We start from the raw sequence: 25,981 nt of genomic DNA on the forward strand, positions 1-25,981 counted from the left end.
GTCGCCTACTTCGCCCATACAACGGTCTAATAAAAGGTGATAATGTCCCATTCAATGCATAAATAGCATCCGAATCAGGTGTTGAAAACACACTACCCTCGTTCTGGTGACTGATAGTGCATGAGGGGACTGTCATTTTGTTTGTTTATTTTTCATTTAACTGTTTTCATTTTCTAACATTAGACATAAAAAAAACTAAGAAATGATGGTCCCCATATGCATTAGAAGGACAATACCAGTTACCATAAACAGTATTGTGTGTTTTCAATGAGTCTAACATAGTTAACATGGGGTTTGAAGTTGAATGGGCTTATATAGGAGGGGGGCATGTCTGATCAAGTCAAATATGTAACATTTTAAATTGAATCAAGCAACTTAAAAACAGTCTGGGATGAAGCACAAAAGCCTGGGTAGACTGATAAACTGGTAAAATGACCCGGGAAGTGTTTTGAAGTGAAATTCCCCTTTGCCCCATTTAATATGTCATCGTATGTGGCATAGATAGCCTGTCTACAAGCTCACTGTCTTGTAGCCTGTCTTGTGAGCTTGTTGACGTGCTTTCTTGAATGTTTACGCTATTCTTTAAATATATTAACAAACCAAAAATAGAAAAGATGCCAATTTACATCCGCAGTCCCCACAATTAAAACAAAACAAAACTAGCAACAATAGATTACATTTAGGGTAAACAAAGCATAAATACAAAAAACAGAGGTACGAAATAGGTACAAAAGGTGCAAAGTATATCTATATAAGTCTAAGACTAAAACTAATCTTTACAAAGTTGCAGCTAGAGGGCAATATATATTTGTGTACTAAAGTAGGTTGTGAATATTAAGTGCAGTATTACTTTCAAGTAATACAGGATACGTTGTCAAATAAAGTTCAGGATTGCAAGAATTGTTGCAAGTTTGGTTATCAAGTAACCATTTTTGGGGGGGATTGTGCTACTTAAGTGGTTAATATGAACTGTCCTGCAAGGTGTTGACCATCAGTCAGACATACTAATTAATATAAACTGTATTCATGTTGAATTCATATTTAATGTAATTTTAATATGAATGGTTTAATGTTATATTAATGTTAATGTATTTCAGCATGTGAGTCGGTGCAGTCCTGCAAGGTGTTGACCATCAGTCAGACACACTCAGCAACTCGCTGCGTCCTCTACCCAGACACCACGAGCTGTGTGTTTAACCCCGCCCCTAAAACCTCTAGCCCCACCTCCACCTCATGTAGACTGGCCATCAGAGAGCCCGCCTCCCAGGTCTACCTGAAGAAAGGTGAGCCAATCGCACACACGCGGTAGAACAGTACGCACAACTCACAGGTTTGGTTTGAGGATCGGGGGTGGAATAGAAATCCAAAACACAACATTGGTTGCATTAAAGGAGTAAGTCATCCATTTTCGACCTATCTTTGTATAATAGGCTCTATGCATAGCAGCCATATTGTAAAGAAATTGGGCCTCTTCTTACTTCCTTCACAGGTGTTACCAATTATACTAATGAAGGCTCTGTTCCATTCTGGTCAGGGTGCTGATATCGTGCATGTTGGCCCACTAGAAACGCTCCAATTTGGTTCCCAAACGGCCCCTTATGGTAGGTGTGTAACTCTGAGAGTGTACAAATGGAACCAAATGGACCCGTACACTCTCAGAGTTATGGGGGTCCTTGAAAACAAGACAACCACTATGCCACACTAAATGGAACAGAACCTTAATTAGTATTATTGGTAACACCTGTAAAGGAAGTAAGGCAGGGGCCCAATTCATTCCCAATATGGCTGCTGTGCATAGAGCCTATTGGTCCTCACAAATGCTCATTATGAGATGCCACCATCTCTGTCTACTCCCTCTGTGTCTCATTGGTGGGCTCTGGACAAACTTGCCTACCAGTGACATCATCGATGGAGATGCCAAGCTAATAGAAAATACAGCCTTTCTCCTCCTGGAAAGTTAGCATGCTGAAATAGAAGTCATTGTTGTTGCATTCATTAATTTCATCTTGTTTGAAATGACCAAACCTCTCGGCCAAAAATAGCTCACAACGTGTTGCAGCGCAACACGTTGTGAGCTTGTAGATCTACTATTTTTGGGGCGAATGTTCCCCCGAGACAATTATTTTATCTATTCTATTCTATTGTTTCCAGAGCGGTTGCCGTTAGTTACGTCCGTGGCAATCCCAGGCCACGGAACGCTGCGGGGCGTTGCCGTGGAGACCACCCTGGGAGCAGACAGGAAGTCAGTGGTCCAGTACTTGGGGGTTCCGTACGCCCGCCCACCAATAGGATCGCTGCGTTTCAGACCGCCCCAGCCTGCTGATTGGACAGGGACCTGGGATGCCAGCAAACCCCGGTACTGTCTGTCTGTCTGTCTGTCTGTCTGTCTGTCTGTCTGTCTGTCTGTCTGTCTGTCTGTCTGTCTGTCTGTCTGTACTTCTTTCGTGTATCATCAGATGTCCATTTCAACATCATGCAGCCATGCCCTTGTCTCTGGTCCTATGTGGAGGCTTCTGAACCTGGTCCGCATAGGGCAATGGTTCCCAAACTGGGGGGTCGGGACCCCCAGGAGGGCTGTAAACAAACCAACATACAGTATAAGTGTATACACTATATATACACTATACAGGGATCTGCACATTTCTAAAGTGACAATTTAACCAACAAACTATACTACATAGAAACAATGGTCAAACATTAGCCAAATTGTCAAATATCACTTATGAAAGAGACAAAAAAGGAACGGGGAAAACTGTTACGCCCTTCTTTTGTCACCTTTGTCACCTCCATCTCTTGTGCCACCTTAATTTAGGGATGGCGGGATTTGAGTCTGCTGAGGCGCCAGAGTCGTTGTGGTGTCATAGAGGATATTCATTCATTCATGAATTCATTCAGACCTTTATTTATTCTCGAAAGGACATATATCGACAACACTGCAAATGAGGGCAACCTCAATTTGAGGTTGCCCTCATTTGCAGTGTTGTCGAGATATGTCACAATCCAAATACAATTTGGTTTTCACATCAATATTCATATCAATAATAAAACAAAACAAAAACGTCCCCCTTACGTGTGATACAACACAAGTTAAAAACTGTCGCAGACACTTGTGGGTAGGTCTGCAATCAAAGATTTAAATTGACCGTATACTGTATGTTAAGGAAGAACAGATCTTTAGTATAAGCTGTAGGTCATTCCAAGTGGTCAAGGCTATTTTTCCCAGTTCAGTCTTTACTTGGGGGACCTTTAAGGCAGGTACACACTGCAGGATATTTGGTCCGACTATGCTGTCGGCGACCTTTTTTGGCGCTCGTCAACAAAACCTCCCGATCTGACGCAGATCGGCCTTTGATCGGCGAGATAATGCTCGCTGTGTGTGAAAGGCTCTGCGAGACGATCTGGCCGCGATCATCCGCTCTGCGACCGTTTTCGTACGGCTCTGACCACATCCATGCTTACTATGACAAACTAGAGGCTAAAAAAGACTCCTTCTCATTCAAACCAGCAAATGCTGATGATGTGCAGAGAAAACTTTTAGCCCTCCAGCCGAACAAGGCCACCGGCCTTGACAATATCCCCACCAGATTCCTCAGAGACGCAGCTACTGCTATTGCCCCCATAGTAGCCCAAATCACAAACCTATCCATCAGCCAGTGTCACGTCCCACAGGATTTCAAATTGGCAAGAGTAATCCCTCTACATAAAAAAGGAAGCAAATTAGAACCTGGCAACTATAGGCCTGTTTTCATCCTTTGTTCCATCTCAAAGGTTGTAGAGCGATTAATTCAAGAACAAATCAACAGCTACCTCAGCGAGCATAAACTGTTGTTTGAATTCCAATCGGGCTTCAGAACCTCCCATTCCACTGACACATGCCTGATGTATTTGACCGACTACATCAAACGTGAGGTAGACGCGGGCAAATACTGCGGCATGGTCATGTTGGACCTCCAAAAAGCGTTCGACACTGTAAACCATTCAATTTTACTTGATAAGCTGAGGGCGATTGGTTTTGACTGCACATCATTAAACTGGATGAGATCCTACTTGGAGGGCAGAGAGCAAGTGGTTGACATCAACGGAACCATGTCCTCTTCCCTCCCGGTGAGCTGTGGGGTTCCTCAGGGCAGCATTCTTGGGCCGTTACTGTTCCTTTTATACATTAACGACATGAATGCTGCCTGTAACTGCAAATTGTTCCTGTTCGCTGATGACTCGGCACTCCTGATCTCGGGAGAGGACAAGTTGCAAGTTGAGGAGGCGCTCAGCTCTGAACTCTCAAAAATCCGTACTTGGCTTACCGATAACAAACTGTCACTACACCTTGGGAAAACTGAATCCATTCTCTTTGGGACCAAACATTCCCTCAGACAGATGGAGGTAAATGATTTCAAGGTCAAAGTCGATGACACAATTATCGCTAGCAAAGAAGAGATTACCTATTTGGGTTGTATTCTCGACAAATACCTGTCGGGTGAAAGCATGGGGACAAAGGTGGTCAAAATAGTAAACCAGAGAACCAAATTTATGGGCAGAGTTTCCTCTTTTGTCAACCCACAGGCCCTCAGGACCCTCTCAGGGGCCCTGATTCAACCACATTTTGACTATGCTAGCACCTCCTGGTACTCCAACACCTCAGTGTCACTGAAGACTAAGCTTCAAACCTCCCAAAACAAACTGATTCGGCTACTCCTCGGATTGGGGCCCATGACCCACCTTTCTCCCACCCATTTTGCCAGCCTAGGCTGGCTCAGGGTGGAAGACAGGGTTAAACAACTAAAAATGGGACTGGCCTTCAAAATTGTAAACGAAAATTTGCCCGATATGCCCCCTATTCCCGCATATCTGAGTAAATACCTCCAAAAGGTTAGTGACACCCACAGTCACAATACCAGAGGGAGCGTTAACAACAATTTGGTACCACCCACCCATAAAACAAACATGGGCAAATTCTCCTTCTACAGCACTGCCACCCAGGATTGGAATGGGCTAACCCCATCCCTCAAAAAATGCAGTTCGCTGGGCTCATTTAAAAGAGCCTTAAAAAATCACCTTTCAGGAGGCCAAAAGAGGAGGTAGTACCATTTTCCCATTAGATAGCCGACCCCCCCCCCCCCCTGTTCTTGTACATATCTTCCCCCCCCCCCTTTTTTTTTAAAATTTCTTTTGTTGTACATAGTATTATATGTATGTATATATGTAAGTATATATATATATATATATATATATATATATATATATATATATATATATATATATATATGTGTATAGATATATATATATATAGATACATATATATATTCTTGCTGTTTTTTTTTATTTTCTTTGTGTAATGATATTCGAACTGTGATGCCACTATATATGTCTATGAATTGAATACCAAGGCCCTCATTGGAAACAAGTCCGCAAGGACTTTTATGAACGGACCTGTTAGACAAAGTATTTTAAATGTAAATGTGTTGTTTTACATTTTTTGCCTAATAAAATATTCAATCAATCAATCAATTTCAAATAACTACCAGGTTAGTTATTCGGCTATGTCGCCGACTGGACATCTCACAGTATAATTCCTTTTAACAGGTCGTTCATGAAAGTCCTTGCGGTCTTGTTTCCAATGAGAACCTGTGAGCAATTAGGGGTTAAGAGTCTTGCTCAGGGACAAATTTCATTTCATCGACACATATGCTGACCTGGAATCAAACCTGTGGCAACCAGGGCCTCTGGCTCCATAGGCGGGCTCACTAACCACTCAGCTATGGCCGCCCCCAAGCATCATACAGTATGAAAGGGGTCTGCGAGGAGATCAGCGCCACAGCCAATGAGAGCACATTACAGCAGCCACCATGGCTAGGACTCAGGAGAGGATCAATGGACCTGACCAAACAGCAACAAACAGACCCTCCCCCGCAATATTACCGTCCAGTCCTGTTATAAGTTAAACATTATAAAACTGACAGAGAGAGAGAGAGAGAGAGCGTGAGCTGTGTGTGTGTGTGTGTGTGTGTGTGTGTGTGTGTGTGTGTGTGTGTGTGTGTGTGTGTGTGTGTGTGTGTGTGTGTGTGTGTGTGTGTGTGTGTGTGTGTGTGTGTGTGTGTGTGTGTGTGTGTGTGTGTGTGTGGGAGCAGCGTCTGTCACTCGGCAACCCGTGCCTTCTTTTGTTGCTGTTGCCAGATTTTGCCAGAGAAATAGGCAACCAGATCTATGAAAACAAGCCCAACTAAAGCGACAGGCCACATGAGCACTTTTAACCTACCGTAAATTTCGGACTATAAGCCGCGACTTTTTTCCCATTTTTCGACCCTGAGGCTTATATAACGGTGCGGCTTATGGATTTTTATAGCTAACGGCCACTAGGGGACCTCCTAAATCTAGGGATTTTACACCCGCGGCTTATAGTCCAGTGCGGCTTATACAGTATATGTACAAATCATTCAATTTAGCTGCTGCGGCTTATATTCAGGTGCGGCTTATAGTGCGAAAATTACGGTATATACAATACATTGGATTTTTGAAAATAGCCGATCTACAAGCTCACGTTGTAGATAGGCTATTTTCAAAGAAGAACATATTGGAAAAAAAAGATGGAAATTGTGGAATATTTTCCAAATCCACACAGATCTTGTATGGGGGTCTGTGGCACAACATATTTTCAGAAGGGGGGAGGTCTGCAGACAAATATTCATTTGTGGGTCCTTGCCATGAAAATGTTTGAATACAACTGGTTCAAACAACATTAGGACACAAGGCCAAATAAGCAACTAAACTGTCAAGCAACTTTACAGAAAAAAACAAGCCCAAAGTCGCTTGTAATAAGCGGACATGGCAATACTAGTGCTGCGTAACCTACTTGAAGAGAGAAAGAGAGAAAGAGAGAGACGCATCACGGGAGACGTCGATTAAAATGACTTGGAATAAAAACAAATGTATGTATTGGTTCTGATCCTGGATAGCATCCTAGTGAACTATCCTACAGTGTGTAATCCCTGGTCGGGGATCAATCTATAGTGTGAAAACCACAACGATATATGACAGCCGATTTCAAGAAATAAACTCCTGCAGTGTGTAATGTTCAACGATCAGATGAATCCCCGACCACTTTAAAAGTCCTACAGTGTGTACCTGCCCTTAGCGTGAGCCAGTCATTAGAGTGTGTCTTATATGTTCCATGATTCCATTCCAGCAGAGATTTAATATACAACATACAACATACATACCAGTCATGTTTCTGGGTTTTGCTTGTCTGTACAAGTACAGTCTGTCTGTCTGTCTGTCTGTCTGTCTGTCTGTCTGTAACAGTACATAATGTGTGTCCTACAGTCCTAGCTGCATTCAACCAGGTGATGTTCAGTCTGCAGCGTCCAGTGAAGACTGTCTTTACCTCAACATCTTTGTACCAGTTGGCCTGGTGAGTCTGTGCACTGCAACACCTACTATTACTACTACTATGCTACAGCTACTGTACTGCTACTGTTAGTAATGCTATTATTACTACTACTGCTATAGCTACTGTACTGCTACTGTTAGTAATGCTATTATTATTGCTGCTGCTACTACTACTACTATTACTACTACTGGCATTATTAATAGTGCTGTTACCTGTTCTGTTGTTATATACTACTTAAAGGGGGTGTAAGTGCTGTTTTTTGTTAAAATAAGTATTATAAGTAGTTTGGTAGGTTAGGATACATGATAAACACGTGAAATTATAAGTGATTGAAACTAACAAACAAACAAACAAACAAACAAACAAAAGAAACACAAGTAGACTAAATTAGATTTGGAACACTACAAAATTTAAGTGGATACATTAGTTCTCCGTTCTGATTGGATGAAATTGCCTACTCACAAGAGAATATATTAGTTTCTCAAAGAGCTGGAGAGACAGGGAGACTCTTATTACTGATCAAACATCTCTATAGCAATGATTAATATCACAATATAGTTATGGCACCGGTGCAGAAAAGGGAGTCATTTTAGACAAAAACAAAAGGCGCCAGAGGGTATTTTTTTTCTCGTTTTAACCATAAAATATAACTTGCAGCACCTTTAAACTATTATTAGTACTACCTTTACTGCTACTAATTTTGTCTCTATATTGAGGTTAATGCACTGGTAGCAGTTACTACTAACACTACCACCATCGCTGTTCAGAGGAGCAGCTGTCTAGCTCCTATAGCACTAATAGTATTAAATATTATTTTTTATAGATTTTTAGAGACAGGTACATCATCAATAGACACAAGACTTAACAAGAAAACAAACAAACACCAGACTATAATGCATAGGCCTACTACACATGCTTCAGTGTTAATCGAGTAATTAACCTATCATGATGATCAGTGGTACCACAGTTCAAAGGGTTAGGTTAGACCCGTGATAGGACCCCAGAAGTACTCAAACATTGCCAAACTGTTTGTTGCAACGCAGCCTCTCCAGATGCATCAATGATACAAACTCATTAAGCCATCTAGTGAAACAAGGAACGATGGAAGTCTTCCACTCTGTTCAAATTATTGTCTTTGGCACAACTGTATACCAAGCATAAGAGTCTAGCACTATTAAAAGACATTAAAACATATTTTGCAGGATAAAAACATAGAATGTGTGTGTGTGCGTGTGTGTGTGTGTGTGTGTGTGTGTGTGTGTGTGTGTGTGTGTGTGTGTGTGTGTGCGTGACAGTCTGGTCCTGTCCCCGTGTTGGTATTCTTCTTCAACCCCTCAGCCAATCAGAATCCAGGACTGCTTGATGGCTCCACCCTCTCGGCTGTGGGCGACATCGTCGTGGTAACGGCCAACCACAGGACAGCTGCACTGGGCTTCCTCAGTACCGGTACACACACGCACGCACGTACACAGTACTACACACACACACACGCACGCACGCACGCACGCACGCACGCACGCACACACACACACACACACACACACACACACACACACACACACACACACACACACACACACACACACACACACACACACACACACACACACACACACACACACACAAAACTCAACCCACAACTACCAATAGACTTTACAGAAAAAAAAACCAAGGCCAAAGTCACTTATAATAAGCTCTATTCACAGCAGCCATATTGTGAAGACATTCACAGGTGTGTACCAATGATACTAATGAAGGCTCTGTTCCATTCTGGTCAAACAGAGTCAGGGTGCTGATATTGTGCATGTTGGCTCACTGGAGACACTCTGCTACACCAGTGGGTCTAAAATGTGGGTCCAGGGATCCTCAGGGTTCCTTAAGGGGTTTCCAAATGGCCCCTTACGGGTGTGTAACTCTGAGAGTGTACAAATGGAACCAAATGGACCCGTAAGGGTCCATTTGGGTCCATTTGGTTCCATTTGTACACTCTCAGAGTTATTATGGGGTCCATTTGGTTCCATTTGTACACTCTCAGAATTATTATGGGGGTTATGGAAATTGAAAAATCTGAGAACCACTATACACTAAATGGAACGGAGCCTTCATTAGTAGCATTGGTAACACCTGTGAAAGAAGTGATAATATGGCTGCTGTGAATAGAGCCTATAAGCAGACTGGATCCCGCCTAACGGTGAGCTGTCATGTCTCAGGGTCAGAGGAGCTGGCTGGGAACTACGGGTTGGCTGACCAGGAAGCAGTTCTGCGCTGGGTCAAAGGACACATCTCTCTGTTTGGAGGGGACAGCGCCCGAGTGACCGCGGGGGCGGAGCGAGGAGGTGCTGACATCAGCAGTCACCTCCTGCTCTCCTCCTCCTCCTCCGCCTCTCTTCCTCTCTTCACCCGCATGATACTAATGGTGAGAACGTCCCCTCCTCTCCTTCTCCTCTCTAAAGGCTACGTTCTTATCCAACTCAAGAAGACGGTGCTTTACTCGTTTTAAGCTTAAAGATAGGGTAAGTGATTTTCTTTGGTTAAAATAAGTGTTACATAGCTCTATATTCTGATAGTACTCATTGCTATAGAGTGTTTGTTCAGTAAAAGGAGTCTCCTTGTCTCTCCAGCTCTTTATAAAATAGAAAATGCATTTTCGTTTCAGTTTCAGTTTCATTTCCAATGTTATCCAATCAGGATAGAGAACTCAATCAGGATACAGATTAAACAAGTGAAATTGGAAGTGATGACACTAAGAAATGAGCAGACAAAATTGGAACTGGAACACTATAAAAAATAAGCTTAAAAATGGGCACTTTCTCCTGATTGGCTGAGATTTTGACACCTACCGGAAAATGTATTTTCTGTTTATTAAAGAGCTGGAGAGACGGGGAGACTCCTGTTACTGAACAAACACTCTATAGCAATGATTACTATCAGATTATGGTGCTTTAACCTTTTAACAAAATACTTTTTGTTTTAACCCAAAAATATCACTTACCCTACCTTTAAACAGCACATTCAAATATGTGTTGGAAATCTGAAATAAGCAATCGCTGCGCTCTGAGAAGTGTGTGCAGATTCCAGCCATCCCATAGGGGACGGGATCGCCGGCTGACGCTGTGATATTGGTTAACCCCCCCCCTTTTCTGAGCTTAACTTAGCACAAAAGTTAGCAAAAGTCATGACGTCATTGATGATGATCACAATGATGATGAAGATGATGATGATGATGATGATGATGATAGTGATGAAGGTCCTCCTGGCCACAGGGGGGCAGTGTGTTCTCTCCAGCGGCGGTGCAGTCAGTGTCCAGGTCCAAAGAGCGGGCCGTCCAGCTGGCCACAGAGCTGGGCTGCTTGACCTCGGACGACCTCAGCATGGCCGCCTGCCTCAGGCAGACCCCCGCGCACACACTCAACGCTGCCCAGACCAAGGTAGGAGCACATAAACACATATGCTCACACACACGCTCACACACACACACACGCACACGTTCACACACGCACACGCACACGCACACGCACACGCACACGCACACGCACATACACACTATGGCGCTCGTTCCGTGCCACGTCAAACCTTGACGCGTCACATGAACGCGTGATTTTTTTATTGCTCTGCACTGTACCGTGTGAACTTGTTATTATTTTCCCATTGACTCACAATGGGTACGCGACGCGATGGGACGTGCATGCGTACCCTTCCCCCGTGCCCTACGCGGGTTACACGTTAACACTTAGTTTTTGCGTTTTTAGCGAACGCACGCATCAACGCATGCATTATTTTTTGGGTCACACGACTACAGGAGGCAGGCAATGAGGGCTGCACAAAATCACACGTGAATATTGTTGATTCACAGCACCGTGCGTGTGTGTGTGTGCATGAAGATGACTGTCAAATAGAACGTCATGGTGATTATAGCGTGTGTGTGTGTGCAGTGTTATCAAAATAGACCGTCACACGTGATTGTTGTTGTTTCACAGCACCGTGCGTGCGTGTGACACGTTCTATATAAAGTACACTTTAATACGAATAATAAAGATCATCTCTCATCATAGGCCTACCTCATGAATGAGTTTGTGCGTAGATCCAGGCTCCATTAAAGGCTTGCATTTATTCTATGATGCTTGTTGTCCCCATATAGAAGCTAATAACTGTATTCATCTTTAAAACTCGTGTGAAACTTTGATCAGAAGTCCATCATTTGGGGTTTATTGGTCAGTCAAAGAGACAAGGACCACAAGGACCACATGGGCAAACATGGGCATATAACTGTCATTGCGCACGGCGGCCTCCCCAGCACCTCAGGTTGACACAATTATAAACAATTATAGCCTATAATGAAAAGCAACAGGACAAGGGAGCTTTCATCTCCTCAACCCCTGAGTGCAAGTGCAGGCCATGTTTGGTTTGTGTAGCACAAACTGCAATATACTGTAGCGGAGGGAGAGGTTCCGATTGGAGATTGTGATTGAACAACTTGGCCCGCAGTATTTATTACTTCAATGGATTAAGTTACAGCCGTCTGTCAGCCTGCAGATGGATGGATCATGGATGCTCTATTGATAATCCAAATGCGGGAAAACTTGCGACCAGCGGTGTCCACAATCTCCACATTATCCCCCCTCATATAAACTTGGGTGCAAAATATGCCATAACTGACCGATGATTAGCCTATAAAGTCGGATCCAATTCAAACATGTCTGCGACTGCAACTTAATTTGGTTCATAAAAACACATTATGAAAATGTACTTAAAGTACCAAAAGTAGGCTAGAAGTAGGCTACCCATTTCACAAGTTTTCAAATAAAATATAAAAATCAGCAGATCTACAAGCGGAGGGTCACTGGACATGAACGCGGCTCCTGCCCGCAACAAAAAAAAGACGAGAGAGAGAGAGGGGAAGAGAGAGAGATGGGGGGAGAGAGAGAAAGATAGAGAGAGAGAGAGGGAGTGAGAGAGTGAGAGAGAGGGGGGAGAGAGAGAGAGAGAGAGAGAGAGAGAGAGAGAGAGAGAGAGAGAGAGAGAGAGAGAGAGAGAGAGAGAGAGAGAGAGAGAGAGAGAGAGAGAGAGAGAGAGAGAGAGAGAGAGAGAGAGAGAGAGAGAGAGAGAGAGAGAGAGAGAGTCACGGCCCTCTCAATCAATCAATCTTGAAAGCAGTCCAGGTCCAAGTTCATGTTCAGTTCAATACCATTGCTGTTGCAAATTCCAAGCCATATTGAAGTATAGGATAATCCACAATGAAATGATCGTCCCGTGGTGATTGATCACAGAGTGTTCTTTAGTAATTTGAGTTTAACTAATATTGTGGCTTTTCCAACAATCGAAAACTAAAGCCACAGTTCTTGATCAGGGGCAGGCTGGCAGGGGATGTAGGCTATGTATAGTATCGTGTCTCGCTTTGTTTAGGCTATACAATTAATCGCAGAAATCCAAGAAGTTGCATCAATCACTCCACAATGCGTCGAATCGCCATGCATTGTGAGCTTGTAGATCGGCTATTTTCAAATGGCCGAAATGTATAGGGCTGAAGTTAGCCCTGAAACAGAAACAGTCATGGTGCCATGTCCCCCCAGTTTATAGCGGTGTTCGATTTTTTTACATTGCCAACTCTCACATGTAGGCTACACAAACGTTCAGATTTCAAATATAAAGTGCTTACCCCCGAGCCACGGATGTTACAGGGCGATCCGGACCGCGATAAGTACCCGTATCTCCCGTATTGTTAAATAAAAAGCATTTTAATCCCATCACCTGCCATTTCTTTTTTTTTTTTTGGTAATGTATCAGAGTGCAATACACCTCCCAACCATTAGTGTCGCATAGTTGTAAGTATCAGAGAAAATTTGGAGAAAATGGCTGGCGATCGGATTAAAATGCTTTTTATTGAACAATACGGGAGATACGGCTACTTATCGCAGTCCGGATCGCCTTGTAACATCCATGGCTCGGGGTTAAGCACTTTATATTTCAAATCTGAACGTTTATGTACATGTGAGAGTTGGCAATGTAACAAAAATCGAACACCGCTATAAACCATGGGGACATGGCACCATGACGCTTGTATACAAGCGTCATGTGAACCATGGCTAGGGCTGAAGTGTGTTTTGTGATAATAACCAAGTTATAAAAAGTAGGCTAGTACTAAAGTTTTCAAATAATTATAGTGGAGTAGGCTAAAAAGTACAATATTTGCCTCTAAGATGTAGTGGAGTAGGAGTAAAAGTATTGAAAATTGGAAATACTCCAGTAAAGTAAAATTACCTCAAGATTGTACTTAAGTAGGCCTACAGTACTTGAGTAAATGTACTTAGTTAGTTACTTTACACCACTGCGAGAGAGAGGGGCTCGAGTCGCAAAGCGAGTTAATTCAGCCAAAATCTGTCACTTGCGTTTCAAATTGTATTCTTTGATCGGCTGGTGATATAACTTAACTGTCACAACTTGGTATTTATAAACATACTTGTGTGGATTACGGAGACATTTGAATGAAGTCTTGATTGGGGAGGCTCTACGCACTTATGGATATCTTTATGTCAGTCCGTGCAACGTATGGTTCGCGGCCCCGGCCAGAGCGGCTTGGAGCGGCAGCCGGTCCTTGAGTTTTACTGCACTATAATTATTTATTATATATAATTATTGTTTACAAAACTCACATTAACCACTTCATATATATAAAGAAATACATCACATGGATGCAACTGGGACGCATCATCAGTGTTGTAGCCCGGGGTCATAGGGTGTTTCGGGTCTCGCAACATACAACATACACCCTCGCCCAGGTGACCCAGCCAGGGTTGATCAAGCCCCCGACTTACGTCCCAGTAGCACTTTTTTAAAAACGTTTTGTTTATTTGTTTTTGTTCTTTTACATACGGTACTCATAGGTAGTACAGACATTTACTGAAGCAAATAAGCAAATAAACAGAGTATCTCCAAACAGTGAAGAAAGTAATTAACAGGATAGACTAATATCAGTAAGGAAAAGGATAAGTTGAGTAAGATATAAACAACATGAAAACAAAAAAAACAGACAACACTCACAAAAGAAAACAACAACAGACAACAAAACAAATACACAACGTAAAATCTCCAAAAACATGTAGTATATAGAAAACAGTCCATAAACGCTACTTCGAGTTAGGCATAGGTCATTGAAAGCAATTGTACATGTCAGTGAGGTGATAAGCAGGTTCACACCAAGGGTTCATCATATATCAGATTGGATACTTCCATACATGCAGGTTACAGACTCATTCAGGTTCCGTTAGGGGATTGAGTGCAAGATTATTAACGTGCGATAGAAAAGGCTGCCATGCCTTATCGAATTTTGAGATAGAGCCACGCAATGTGTATGTAATTTTTTCTAATTTTAAAAAGTATAGTATATCACAAATCCAGCGGGAATGGGAGGGTGAATATGTTTTCTTCCAATGGGTCAAAATAAGACGTCTCGCCAACAAAGTCACAAAAGCAACAAAGTCTGATTGATATTTGGGCAGAGAAATGGTCTCAGGGAGAACGCCAAAAAGGGAGATAATAGGGGATGGATCTATGGGCCTCTGTAAAACATCAGAAATAGTATCAATTATAGATGACCAATAAGAGTGTAAGGAAGGACAGGTCCAAAACATATGAAAAAGATTAGCTGGAGCCTGGTGGCATCTTCTGACTTTTACTTCTACATTGCAGTAGGCCTATTGACACTTTTATTTATGTAAAATATGTGAATACTATTTCCACTGACTGTACATGTCCAACCAGAGGTTAGTGCCAGGAATCAACCATCATATAATATTTGTGCTGTGAAAATGTTCGCTGGGCGGGATTCTCTCTCTCTCTCTCTCTCTCTCTCTCTCTCTCTCTCTCTCTCTCTCTCTCTCTCTCTCTCTCTCTCTCTCTCTCTCTCTCTCTCTCCATACGCACTTATGGATCTCTTTGTGTCAGTCCGTGCGACGTGTGGTTCGCGGCCCCAGCCGGAGCGGCTTGGAGCGGCAGGCGGTCCATCAGCTAAATGTAGCCTAGTTACTGCACACATATTGTTGTCGATTGGTCAATAATCAGCCCAAGTCTGTAGCATACATTTCGACGGTTTGACCATTCGAAAATATTTTCAAAATATTTGTATTATGTCACACAGAAAACTTGTGAAATGGGACATTCTGCGACTAGCCTACTACTTTTGGTAGCCTATAAGTAGGCCTACATTTTTATACCAATATTTTTTGTAGGCTACTTGTAGGCCTACTCAAGTAGATTTTTAATTCCGGACTTTATACTTGTAACTGAGTAGGCTAGGCTATTTCTTCATTGCAGTAGGCTATTGATATTTTTACTTAAGTAAAAATGTGAGTACTTTTTTCCACTGTTTTTCACAATTTGTCAAATGTTTTTGAAAATAGCAGATCTACAAGCTCACAATGCATTGCATTGGTAGTGATGCGAGGGCGGAGGGGGTCTCTCTCTCTCTCTCTCTCTCTCTCTCTCTCTCTCTCTCTCTCTCTCTCTCGCTCACTCTCTCTCTCTATATTGATTTATATATTGTTTTGTTGTGCTCCGTGGCGGGGCAGGTTATGAAAAAAAACCTGACCCGCGCATCACTGCCCCCCAGGGGTGTCCCCGTGGGGGGCACCAATGCGCTCATCTTCAACAGGAGTTGGATGGGATGAATACATAATGAATACATAAACGCATTTTGATTGGTCAAAGGTCTAGCAGTCGCCAGCGAATTTCCGCAAAATACGACTGCTGTCTGAATAAATAAAAGACGCATTTTCGAATTAATGAGGCCATAACATAGGCCTAACATAAATAATGGGAACAAACGATACCGAACAAACTTTAGTAATATTGCTCTGGCGGAGCTGCAGCTGATATAGATAAAGATATAGCTTACAATGGCGAAACAATATTATTTATTATTATTAGGCTATTTAGTTAATTTAATGCGGGGTATTTAGAAACAAATATTAATATCTAAATTGTATCAATGCCACTAACCTGGATACATGCATGTGATAATAATTTTATATTTTTTAGGCTACACGATCACACAACGCGATGCAGCACGCCACATATAATCACGCCTGCTTTCTGCGTTGAACGCACGCACACACGCACGCATAAAAAAAAACAAGTCACATTACACGACACGTTCACACGCTGAAGCAACACGCCACGCTTGCTTTCGTGTAGTGTCTGCGCAGAACGCACGCACGCATTTAAAAAAATCATGTGACGCGTCAAGGTTTGACGTGGCACGGAACGAGCGCCATATACACACAGGTGGCCACGCACACACGCACGCATGCACACACACACACATTTACCCCAAAATACCAAACTCTACGCTACGGAGAATACCATCAGGCAGTGAACTCTGTCAACCGCTTAAAGTCGAGGGGCGCCTTTCCAGGTATATATTAATGTGTGTGTGCGTGTGCGCGTGTGTGTGCAGTTGCTAGCAGTGAGTGGTCCTCTGCAGGTGTGGTCTCCGGTAATGGACGGTGTGTTGGTGTCTTCGGTTCGCCCTCTGAGCGCCCGGACTCCTGACCTCCTGCTGGGCACCTCCGTGCAGGATGGCCTGATCGGCAGAGCCAGGAAGATTAAGGTTGGTTCTGCCTTAAACCATTGATGGGTTACCTGGAAAGCCTATACGTTGTTCTAACCTTTCAAACCTCAGGTCTAAATGGGTTGAGACCTGTGGCCGATTCTGCAAATGCCTTCTAAATCATGGTTCTCAAAGTTTTGCGTAATTCAAAATTGTTCAATTTTGAAGATTTTTCAAGACACTTTCAGCATTTTCCAAAAGATGTTAGAGATGTTAAAAAAATAGCAGATGTACAAGCTCGCAGTGCGGCACTAAGTGACGCGCTGTGTCCAAGGTTATGAGTGCCACCTGTCACTCATGTCTCGGGCCGGTGTGCCTGTTTGGGCCGTGATAGAAAACAGGACGTTTTGGAGCGCTTTTTGAAATATGAAATATAAAATAAGTCTATATTTAGTTACTACATGACCTATTTATGGATGAAAAAAATATGGAATATGGAAATAAGCTGCTAAATGACCTGAACGAGCCGCCTGCAAGCCACCACTGCCTGCTGTCTGGGGATACCCGTCTCACAATCTTAATACAAAAGCACACTAACTAGCTGCTTCACAAGAACAATGTTGGTGTAATTAGGAGATTTGACAGGGAATCTATATTCTATATCAGTGGGCAACTGTGATGATGGAGCGGACCACTATATTTCCACACTCACTCCAGAAGGCCACATTGCATATACTGTCTCTCCGTATTTTAACTTTTTTCCGCCATTTTATGTCACACAAAAGTAGCAAAAATAGCCGGTCTACAAGCTCAAAACTCACCGTGACACGTTTTGAGCTTGTAGATCTGCTATTTTTGCTATTTTTTAATTGGAATCCTGAAAAATATAATTTTTATTTAAAGAGGTGGTGACGGGGTTTTGCACTTTTTCTGTTTTTCATGTGTCTATGAGGTTGATAGAACTTCATTAAGCCCCCTGGTGGTGTTTTTATGGTGTTTTATGTCTTCTCTGACTATTTTGAGTTTCTTCCTGGAGGCTGAAACCTTGAGGGTCAAACGTGCCAATAGAAAAACCATACAGTATTTGACTGTCTTTGAACAGACAGACCGCTAACACGAGCTTTGTCATTTTGACAGAACTTTGAGGTTCTTCAGGGCAGGCTGGATGGTAAGACGGCGTTCTACGAGGCACTGAGCAACTCTCTGGGAGGAGAGAAGGGCAGCGGGCTGGTGAAGGAGGCTGCCTCCTGGTTCTACGGCCTCCAACACTCCCCCTCACCTGCCGGATACAACCTCTTCTCCGTGGCTCTCAACAACGCCACCAGGTCAGCACTGAAGAGGTCACACAGTACAGAAATGGTGGTTCTTCGGTGGCAGTGGTGTAAAGTAATGAAGCACATTTACGCAAGTACTGTAATTAAGTACAATGTTGAGGTACTTCCACTTTACTGGAGTACATCCAATTGTCTAGACTTTTACTTCTACTCCAGTACATCTCAAAGGCAAATATTGTACTTTTACTCCCACTACAATTATTTGAAATCCTTAGTTACTAGTTACTTTGAAGATATAACTTATCACATTATAAAACATGCATTAACCACTTTAGCCTTATTGTATACCTAGGCTATTTGAAAGTAGCCGATCTACAAGCTCACAACGTGTTGCATCGTGACACGTTTGTGAGCTTGTAGATCTGCTATTGTCAAACATTTCAGTACTTTTAATTTTGGTACATTTTGATGCCAGTACTTTTACTCAAGTCAATTTTGAATTCCGTACTTTTACTTCTACGTTGCAGTATTGATACTTTTACTTAAGTAAAATATTTGAGTACTTTTTCCACCACTGTTCTTTGGTGGTTCCTTGGGATCTTTGAGGTGCTATGCCAGGGGTCTTCAACAGGTAACTCCTCAGAGTTACTACAGGGGGTCCGCCAAATCTTTGTTTGATATGATATCTTTTTTTACATTAACCACTTGAACCCTAGCATCCCTTTTCTGAGGAGAACATCAGCCAAAAATAGCCGATCTATTTTTGGCAAACAGTTATAGGTGTAGAGGGAAAAAAGAGCAGCAAAGGTTTATCTGAAACACAATGTTATACAATATAGAGGGCGGTCCCTGATTCATATATCTATCAGCTAGGGGGTCCTTGGCCTGAAAACGTTGAAGACCCCTGCGCTATGCCATTGTCATACCAAGACCCTGCTGGTCCACAGAAACAGGACAGTAATAACATCTCTGTCTGTCTGTCTGTCTGTCTGTCTGTCTGTCTGTCTGTCTGTCTGTCTGTCTGTCTGTCTGTCTGTCTGTCCGTCTGTCCCTCCCTCCCTCCTCCAGGGATATGTTCATAGTGTGTCCCAGTTTGCAGATGGCTAGTCACTGGGCTAAGAGCAGAGCCAATGCTTTCCTCTACCATCTGCCTGAGACCACTGCCCAGACCAGGTAACTGACACAGACCTGAGACCACCGCCCAGACCAGGTAACTGACACAGACATGAGACCACTGCCCAGACCAGGTAACTGACACAGACATGGGTCCCAAACCCACTGTTTGGGAAGCAGTGGACTAAAATGGTAAATGGTGTGTTTATCCAAAGTGCTTTACAACGTGCACACATTCACATCCTGACCGCAGAGCAAGGCACCAAGCTGCTCATCAGGAGCAGCTACAGTAGGTTCGGGGTCTTGCTCAAGGACACTTCGACACTATCACAGTGTGTGGGGAGGGGTGGGCAGGATCAAACCGGGCACCTTCTGTTTCCGAAGTGGCCGCTCTATCTCCTGAGCCACTGACTGACTTAGTGACCGGCTGACTCACTGAATGATTTACTAGCTGGTTGACTAACTAGGTGGATGATTTGTTGTCTGACTGATTGAAGCTACAATCCTGGACTTAATGAATACAAAGTTATTTTATCTAATGTGCAGGGGCGTCACGGCCATTCACTGTGCGTACGTACGACACGACACCCTCACTCTCACAGATCCGTGATTTCACACCCGCCACATTTGATATTAAATCGGTAAAATCAGGCAAGAATAAGAATTAAATAACCTAACCCTAACCCTAAAACCGAAATAAAGTAACCAAAACACGAAAAAAAACTAACAAAGTCCGCCCAAAAAACTGAAACTGAAAATACAGAATTTGTTTACATTTGACAGTTACAAATGTTTTTCACGCTTTTTCAAAAATAGCAGATCTACCAGCTCATAGCGCGGCACTCTGTGCCGCGCTATGAGCTTGTATATCTGCTATTTTTGAATAGCCAAAGTGTAAAGTAAGGGGTATAGTCCACCGAAAGTCCATCCCCCCCACCTTCTGAGAGCCCGCGACGTCCCTGCTAATGTGTATGGTAGAGTATGTTAATACAATATAACTCTAGTACATCTGTATTAGAGGTGTGCATTGGCACTGCCCTCACGATTCAATTCGATTACAATTCACCAGGTAACGATTCGATTCGATTACAATTAACCTTGTAATAATTCGATTCGATTCGATTTGATGATGCATCGCGATGCATCACACTTTTCTATATTATTGTACAACATGGAAACCTTTTCATCAGTCAATACAAGCAGTCAGATATACTGAACGACATATACATTTGCCTGCTTCTCTGTGCAATTGATTAAAAAACTAAAATTAAATAAATGTAATAAAAAAAACATATTTTCTTTTTCAAAATTGATTATTCGATTAATCGATTATTGACATTTGTGAATCGATTCATAATTGTCCATGTCCGCATTGCGATTAATCGATTATTCGATTATTTTTTACACCACTAATCTGTATGGTAGAGTTTGTTAATATGATGCAGCTAGTAATGTCTCTTCCATGAGACATTAAGGCTATGTTCACACTAGCAGCCCAAATCATTATTTTCTTGCCTATCTAGAGTAGAATCAGATTTTAAAAAATCATATTGGAACAGTTTTTTTGCGAATCAGATTTCCTTAGCTTTGGCTTTTGCTGACTTGTTGACTGGCACGGCAAACCAATACATTTATACAAACTGTTTTTGCTTTTAATCATGCAATGGTTGTTGTTTTACTAATGTCATTAATGTTGGTTTTGTGTGTTTGTCTACAGCGCTGATGTGTCGATCCCATTGGATGTTCAGTTAGTGTTTGGAACTCCTCTTCAGCCAATCAGCTCACAGCGTTTCACATCCACAGAACAACGCCTCTCTCTGGCAATGATGACTTACTTGTCCAACTTCATCAAGACAGGGTACAGTCACTACTACCTACCTACTAAAAGAGGATAAGAAAAAACACAGTATTGTAAAAAAAAAAAAAGAATAATAATAAAAGAGAAGAAAATACTGGATTTGTGTAAGAGAAATAATTTAAAAAATATATTTTTTGGTCATTTGTCTGGAAAATAATTTGAGTTAAAAAAAAAAGAAAAATCGTACCCTGAACCTCAAATCGTATCGTGAGTTGAGTGAATCGTTACATGCCAAATTGGGTCCCGTTTTTATTATTTTTGGTATGCCCGCCCGGGCCGCGGGATCTCAGGGCGGACAGTCTAACCACAAGCCCACTTGGTAGGTAGATAGGTATGTAGGTCAATATTAAATAGGTAGGTAGGTTCGTTGGTTGGTAGGTGAATAGGTAGGTAAATGGTTGGTCACATTGACCTACCTATTTACCTACCAACCAACCAACCTACCTACCTATTTAATATTGACCTACATACCTATCTACCTACCAGCTTACCTACCTACCTAACCTACCAGTGGTGTAAAGTAACTAAGTACATTTACTCAAATAATGTACTTAAGTACAATCTTGAGGTACTTTCACTTTACCGGAGTTTAAGTTTTCCAATTGTCTATACTTTTACTTCTAATCTACTCCACTACGTCTCAGAGGCAAATATTGTACTTTTACTCCACTACAATTATTTGAAAACTTTAGTTATTAGTTACTTTGCAGATATACATGGTTATATTATGAAACATACATTAACCACTTCAGCCCTATTTTATACCTAGGCTATTTGATAATAGCCGATCTACAAGCTCAAAACGCGTTGTGAGCTTGTAGATCTGCTATTGTCAAACATTTTAGTACTTTTACTTTTGGTACCTTAAGTACATTTTGATCCCAATACTTTTGTACTTTTACTCAAGTAAATTTTGATTTCCGGACATTCACTTGCAACAGAGTACTTCTACATTGCATTGTATTGATACTTTTAACTTCAGTAAAACGTTTGAGTACTTTTTGTCTGTAGAGATCCTAACCAGGCCCAGGTTTCATCCAGAGCGCTTCCTGCACCCGGCCTGCCCCTCTGGTCCGCTGTCCCGCCCCCTCCCGCCGCGCCCCTCTACAAGGAGGTGGAGCCTGAACTCCGACAGCTCCAGGGTCTACAGCACCAACAGTGTTCCTTCTGGAATGACCTGGTTCCTAAACTCACCACCACACACATAGGTCTGTGCCAGTATTTGAAAGCAAACTAAATATTGTGGTTGTAAGATAACATGAATAACATATTGGAATGGCCAGGGGCCATGTTGCACCACCTCACACTAAGTTCAAACTTAGCCTAGTTATAGCTTAAACACATTCAATCCGGGAAAGTATCTCTGTCATTTTTTTATTTCTTTGGCTATTCAAAAATAGCAGATCTACAAGCTCATAGCGCCGCGCTATGAGCTTGTAGATCTGCTATTTTTTTAAATATCGTGACAATGAGTGCACATCTTTGAATATATATTTAAAAATATATATTTATATATTTAAAGATTTGCACAGATTTTAACATAAAAAAAATAAATAGCAGATCTACAAGCTCATAGCGCGGCACTCAGTGCCGCGCTATGAGCTTGTATATCTGCTATATTTGAATAGCCAAAGAAATCTAAACATGCCACAGATACTTTCCCGGCTATTATAATTATACATTAAGCCATTTAAGCTATAACTAGGCTAAGTTTGAACTTAGTGTGAGGTGGTGCAACTGGCCCCTGGTCACTAAACTCACTACCCATACATCAGTATTGGAAAGCAAACAAAATATAGTAATATAAAATGATATGGATAACATATTGGAATTACCAGGAGCCAGTTGCACCACCTCCCACTAAGCGTAAGTATAGCTTAAATGGCTTTACAAAAGCCTTTTATGCCTTTTAGGTTAGGTTAAGACTTTGACAGGGGCCAGTTTGGAATTGCAGCCTCCTGAAGGTGTTTCTTTAGGGCAGTTTTGAAAGTGAGTAGGGTTTTACACTCCTTTACTCCTTTTGGTATAGGGCATTCCACATTTTTATTCTGACTCCCTAAAAAACAAGGTGTTTCGCCCAGAGACCGCCCCTTGCGTCCAATGTCATGCACAGTGTTGTGTGCCTGATGTGTGTTCTTGTCAGTTCACATCGGCTCATCTCGCCAAGCTAAGCTAGCTATTGTTCCGACTGTTACTAACCCTATACCTAACCCTAACCCTAACCTTAACCGCACGCGGAAGCCACGTAGTCGGAGTAATGGGATGTCGGACTTATGGGCAGTCCCCCAATATACATATACAAATCATTCAAGTTTGAAAAATACATTAAAGCCCCGTTGCTGCGACTGTTTGTCAAGTTATGTGAACAGTCATGCATTTGTTATATATATACAAAATCCCTTATTTCAATTAATTCAAACTTTAGCTAACATTAGCACGCTAGCTAGCTACAGTCTGACTGCCCAGTGAGAGCGCAACTGCCTTGTTTTTCACAGCTACATCCTGCTTAACTTCTCAGTTATACTCAGTTGCACGCACCCAAAAGAAAGCCGATCTACAAGCTCACGTACGTGTTGCAGGACGATGTGTTGTGAGCTTGTACATCAGCTATTTTACATACAACAACAACACCGGTGTGCAACTAAGTCACCCTTAACCACACCCATCCGAGTGATTCACTCGGAGTGAAGCACCTGATATTTTGTGAGTCCATTCATTTGTGGTATGTTTTGTGATGCAGTGTTGATAAGTATGATGTTGTGTCGGGGCGGCCATAGCTGAATAGTTAGTGAGCCTGCCTAGGGAGCCAGAGGCCCTGGTTGCCCCAGGTTCGATTCCAGGCCAGGTCAGCATATGTGTCGATGAAATGAAATTTGTCCCTGAGCAAGTCTCTTAACCCCTAATTGCTCACAGGTTCTCATTGGAAACAAGACCGCAAGGACTTTCATCAACGACCTGTTAAAAGGAATTATCCTTATCCTTGTGGTATGGACTATAGACCAGTGGTACCCAACCTGGGGGGTCCCCGAATCATTTTGGGCGGGCCTGATCATTAGCTTAAAGGGGTGGTGCCATGGTTTTGCACTTTTTCTGTTTTTGATGTGTCTATGAGGTTGATAGAACTTCATTAAGCCCCCTGGTGGTGTTTTTATGGTGTTTTATGTCTTCTCTGACTATTTTGAGTTTCTACCTGGAGGCTGAAACCTTGAGGGTCAAACGTGCCAATAGAAAAACAGCGCTTTAGTGACATAGTAAAAACATACCCTCCCCCTCATTATCATAACACAACAGGTGTGGGCATGAGGAGGAGGAGGGACTAGGACAGGTGGGTGGTGCTAAGGTGGTGGAGGAGGTGCTAAGGTGAGAACCAGGTATACTTAATGAACTGGAGGCGTGTCCACATGAAAACATAATTTTAACACTTTGTTTTCTCACTCAACAGTAAACAAACCAACACACAGTATAAGTGTATACAGGGTATCTGCACATTTCTTAAGTTACAATTGAATTACTTTTAAGACATGTTTTAATACTAAATTGGTCAAATTGTCAAACATTATGCAAGAGAGAGGAAAACATTGTAAAAATAGCCGAACTATAAGCTCAACGCCTCGCAGTGCTTTTTTCACAATATTTATCTGTGGAACCAAGTCGAACTAAATGTAATGCCTACAATTCCAAGTGATTTTCCGGGTGGAGGTCCCAGGTTGAAATAGGATTCATTTGGAGCGTCCCAGCCTGAAAAGTTTGGGCACCCTTGCTCTAGACTAAACTGCTCTACTCCAAATTACTCCTAATTCCTCTACGCTATTCTACTATATTGTAAAGTCTAAACTCTATTAGACCTACTCTCACTACTCCTACTCTAGACTACTCTACCACACTCGAGTGTACTTTAACTACTCTAGTGTACTCTAAACTATTCTGAAGACTGTATCAAGACTAATCTGAAGACTCACCTCTTCAGACTCCACCGTAGCCCGTAGCACTTGACCTATAGCCTTGACGACCATGCAAAGTTAAAATGCAATTTAGATAGCATGTTATTGAGACTGATGCTATAGGTTAATTTCTCATTTGTTGACCTGGCATCCTAGTTTTTGTGTGTTTCAATGTACACATATATATATTTTTTTATATTATTTTGTTTAGAGGACGACCTAGAGAGATGCTAGGTGTGTGGTTTAGTAAACCTCAAACCTAGCTTCAGTCTAAATAACATCATCGTGATCCTAGTTTACTGAGGCACTACACTGTCTCTCTGCACTTGATGTATGGATCAAGAGATAGCTTCTGCTAAATGCCCAAACTGTAAATTGTAAACTACTTTACCATACTTTAAACTACTCTAGTGTACTCTAAACTACTCGACTCTAAAGACTTGTGATTTATTGTATTCTTTTTTTTCAGCTGATCTGGGGGCCGAGCCTGTCCAGCCTGTCGTGACTCCTACACTGCCATCCAGCCAATCCCAGACTGAGAAGGATGCCTACAACTAAGCCCCACCCACACCCAATGTCCCTTTCTGATGAAGTGGCGTCACTTGTAGATGACGTCATAGATATCCTGTCACTTGCTCTTTAGGTTCAGAGTAAAAGCATTCACTATAGCTCTGTTTCTCAACATACTGTCTGGGGACCACCAGAGGTCCAAATGGACCCTTACGGGTCTGCAACTCTCAGAGTTTTAGATAAAAAAACAATGCACTATAGAATCTCTTGTTTAGTCTGAAGTGTGCTGCTGTTCCTGTCCCCTTGCTGTCATTGTAGTGACAATAAAAAGCATTTCAAAAACATCATACCGTCTGT

General features: G+C 42.3%; 1 protein-coding gene across 1 annotated transcript in view; it reads left to right on the forward strand.

Annotated features, from left to right (window-relative positions):
- Positions 1–25,981, forward strand: part of tg (thyroglobulin) — a gene marked incomplete at its 5' end in the record, with an annotated part of 78,761 nt that extends 52,780 nt beyond the window's left edge. The window contains 12 exons of the mRNA XM_084053243.1: positions 1,098–1,283; positions 2,152–2,356; positions 7,318–7,405; positions 8,680–8,830; positions 9,595–9,800; positions 10,648–10,812; positions 16,836–16,988; positions 18,066–18,253; positions 19,271–19,375; positions 21,033–21,173; positions 22,185–22,381; positions 25,584–25,981. Coding sequence (XP_083909369.1) covers positions 1,098–1,283; positions 2,152–2,356; positions 7,318–7,405; positions 8,680–8,830; positions 9,595–9,800; positions 10,648–10,812; positions 16,836–16,988; positions 18,066–18,253; positions 19,271–19,375; positions 21,033–21,173; positions 22,185–22,381; positions 25,584–25,672 — 1,874 coding nt within the window. The 3' untranslated portion in view covers positions 25,673–25,981. The remainder of the gene's footprint in view (positions 1–1,097; positions 1,284–2,151; positions 2,357–7,317; positions 7,406–8,679; positions 8,831–9,594; positions 9,801–10,647; positions 10,813–16,835; positions 16,989–18,065; positions 18,254–19,270; positions 19,376–21,032; positions 21,174–22,184; positions 22,382–25,583) is intronic.

This window comes from Gymnoscopelus microlampas, assembly GCF_963454915.1.
Source record: "Gymnoscopelus microlampas genome assembly, chromosome: 3".
In the NCBI taxonomy this organism is placed as follows: domain Eukaryota; kingdom Metazoa; phylum Chordata; class Actinopteri; order Myctophiformes; family Myctophidae; genus Gymnoscopelus; species Gymnoscopelus microlampas.